Source organism: Pundamilia nyererei, unplaced genomic scaffold (assembly GCF_000239375.1).
Source record: "Pundamilia nyererei isolate P.nyererei 1_Seehausen unplaced genomic scaffold, PunNye1.0 scaffold00002, whole genome shotgun sequence".
Lineage (NCBI taxonomy): Eukaryota > Metazoa > Chordata > Actinopteri > Cichliformes > Cichlidae > Pundamilia > Pundamilia nyererei.
This window is the reverse complement of record NW_005187403.1, coordinates 7,009,896-7,012,603: the sequence shown is the minus strand read 5'-3', so window position 1 is coordinate 7,012,603 and position 2,708 is coordinate 7,009,896. Positions and strand designations below refer to the sequence as shown.

The following is a 2,708-nucleotide window of genomic DNA, read 5'->3' as shown; positions in this document are numbered from 1 at the left end:
GTTTTTATTAAAAGAAATGTAGGACAGTGTATAAGTGAAAGCAATGCTCTGCTTGATTTTTCCAGACTTCTCTTAATAAAGAAATTCAAGACCTAATTTTCACTCGGATGCTAACAAATAGCTTTCTCCTGCTTCTGGCGAGTAATTTTAATATGTGTGGGTTGCTCTGTCCACCTGTGGATTGTTCTCTGGGATTGTAACAAAAACACTGCACTGAGTTTAAAAGTTGCTGCCATGCCATCAAAAATAAGGGCCCTGAATCTCATGCTCAAATAGATCTTTCAAAACTTTTAATAACTTGTAATTTATATTAACTTTTCCATGTTAGCTAAAGTGTTTTTCATCTTCTTTCTGAAGACCTCGGAGTGCCCGGCATTTGTTCTGTCCAATTGTTTCCTCAGGAGTTTTGTTCTGCGTGGGTGGCCGGGGCGGTTCTGGTGACCCGTTTCGCAGCATTGAGTGTTACTCCATCACTAAGAACAGCTGGTTTTTTGGCCCTGAAATGAACAGCAGACGGCGTCACGTGGGCGTAATATCTGTAGGAGGTAAGAAAGATGTCGTATGATTGCGTTACAGAATGTAAACAAGAACATTTTCACCTGAACGATGAAATGTTGAGCTATGGAAGCTGAGGCAGTAGAGTACGACATACTCAGTAAAGTCAAAAGTGGGCACAGATGAGCCAGATCCTCCTGATCACACAGTTAAATTGTCTCATACCAATATGGTTCTCAGTCGGATGCTGCTGTTCACTGGTGCAAGTGTTCTTGAGGAGAAAGAAATCATAACCATGAAAAAAATGAACAGATGAGTCTGATCCAGGAGAGCTGCACCTTCCAATTAACTGGACATTAAGGATCTGCTGCTAATGCTTGATACTAATAGGATTGTGGCCAATCAGTGATTTTCTGATTAGTGTGCAGTATGTCAATATTAATGGTATCAGTTCATATTCTGGTCATGTGATGGTAAACAAACAGGGAATTACAATTTGTTTTCTTCAGGCAAAGTTTATGCTGTTGGGGGCCATGATGGTAATGAACACTTGGGAAACATGGAGATGTTTGACCCCTTCACTAACAAGTGGATGATGAAAGCGTCGATGAATACCAAAAGGTATCAATCGAAAATTTGCTCCAGTGCAACTCCTGAAGAAAAGTTGGAGTGATTTAAAAATATTTAAGGATCACACAGAAAGAAAAAAATTACAAGTTTTGATCCTGTTCCATAGTAAGGAATGTACGTTTCTTTCTGTGAAGCATTAACTGTATGGCTAGTTTCATGAACATATGTATTTCAGGAGGGGGATAGCCCTGGCAGCCCTTGGTGGTCCTATATATGCTATTGGAGGTCTGGACGACAACTCCTGTTTCAACGACGTGGAGCGTTATGACATCGAAAGTGACTGCTGGAGTGCCGTGGCGCCGATGAACACCCCCAGGGGAGGAGTTGGATCTGTGGCACTGGGGGTAAAACTGAAGAGAAAGGTCAAAAACATCTGATCTGCGATATGTACTCAGCACTTAACTACTTTATGCTCTCCCATTTTCAGAATTTTGTGTATGCTGTGGGAGGCAACGACGGCGTGGCGTCACTGTCCAGTGTGGAACGGTTTAATCCTCATCTCAACAAGTGGACGGAGGTCTGCGAGATGGGACAGCGTCGGGCTGGAAATGGAGTCAGCAAACTCAATGGCTGCCTCTATGTAGTGGGTAAGAGGAATTGTAGGAGAACACTTGTCATATTCTTCTCTACAGGCTGATTCGTTGGATAGTCCAATAATGTTGGAATTTACTGCACGGAATTTATATGATGCAGTTTGTCAATGTTTGCTTCCTCTTTCATGCGTGCTTCTTTGGTGAACCAAACAAATGCTCAATCCAGAAAGCTGAAAGTTCATTGTTTGTAAAGCTATTTGGTAACTGATTCACAGAAAGAGGATTTTATTGCATCACCTCAATTTAAAGAGTTGTTTGAGGTTCACCAGCTTCAGGTAAAAACATGTAATACTGTTGTATAGCTACTTGTAGAGCTGCTTATAGAACAAAATAACTGCATTTGTTTGAGTAATTAGTGAGGATTTGCAGCTACCCTTGAAACCCCCACAGAAAGTATTCGAATAGTCGTCCTAGTGTTGATATCTATACTGAGGTGTCAAACCTCATCATGAAGTGTACAGGGGAGGTCGTTAAATGCCGTCTTTATGGGAGACAGTGTTAAAAACAGGTGTTAAACCTGAGTGTGAGGTTTTACTAATATTCTCAGCATTTCACGCATTTTTTTTATTTCGCATGGGAGTTTCACATTTATAACAACATCCTAAAAATCCCCCCAAAATAAAATTTTTATGACTGTCTTATCTTATAATTTTCCAAAGGTGGTTTTGATGACAACTCGCCACTGAGCTCTGTAGAGCGCTTTGACCCACGAATGCACCGCTGGGAGTACGTGTCAGAGCTCACCACCCCACGTGGAGGGGTCGGGGTCGCCACTGTAATGGGAAGAGTGTTTGCAGTAGGGGGACACAATGGGAACATTTACCTGAACACAGTGGAGGCTTTTGAGCCACGAATGAACAGGTCAGTAGGAGAAGAATGAGGGTTGTGTTTCTACATGTACAGAGGTGTGAGAGAATAACTTTTTTCAGTAGGCGTAAAACTGAGCAGCAAATGTTCTGGATGCATTCCTGTTTCAAATGTTTTTTCCCC

At 41.8% G+C, this 2,708-nt stretch overlaps 1 protein-coding gene across 1 annotated transcript in view; it reads left to right on the top strand.

The window, feature by feature from the left end:
• The window catches only part of klhl8 (kelch-like family member 8), a 9,913-nt gene that overhangs the window by 4,408 nt on the left and 2,797 nt on the right, over positions 1 to 2,708 (top strand). Inside the window, exons 6-10 of the mRNA XM_005720533.1 lie at positions 402 to 545; positions 1,005 to 1,116; positions 1,301 to 1,469; positions 1,553 to 1,712; positions 2,378 to 2,579. Of these exons, the coding sequence (XP_005720590.1) occupies positions 402 to 545; positions 1,005 to 1,116; positions 1,301 to 1,469; positions 1,553 to 1,712; positions 2,378 to 2,579 (787 nt within the window). The remainder of the gene's footprint in view (positions 1 to 401; positions 546 to 1,004; positions 1,117 to 1,300; positions 1,470 to 1,552; positions 1,713 to 2,377; positions 2,580 to 2,708) is intronic.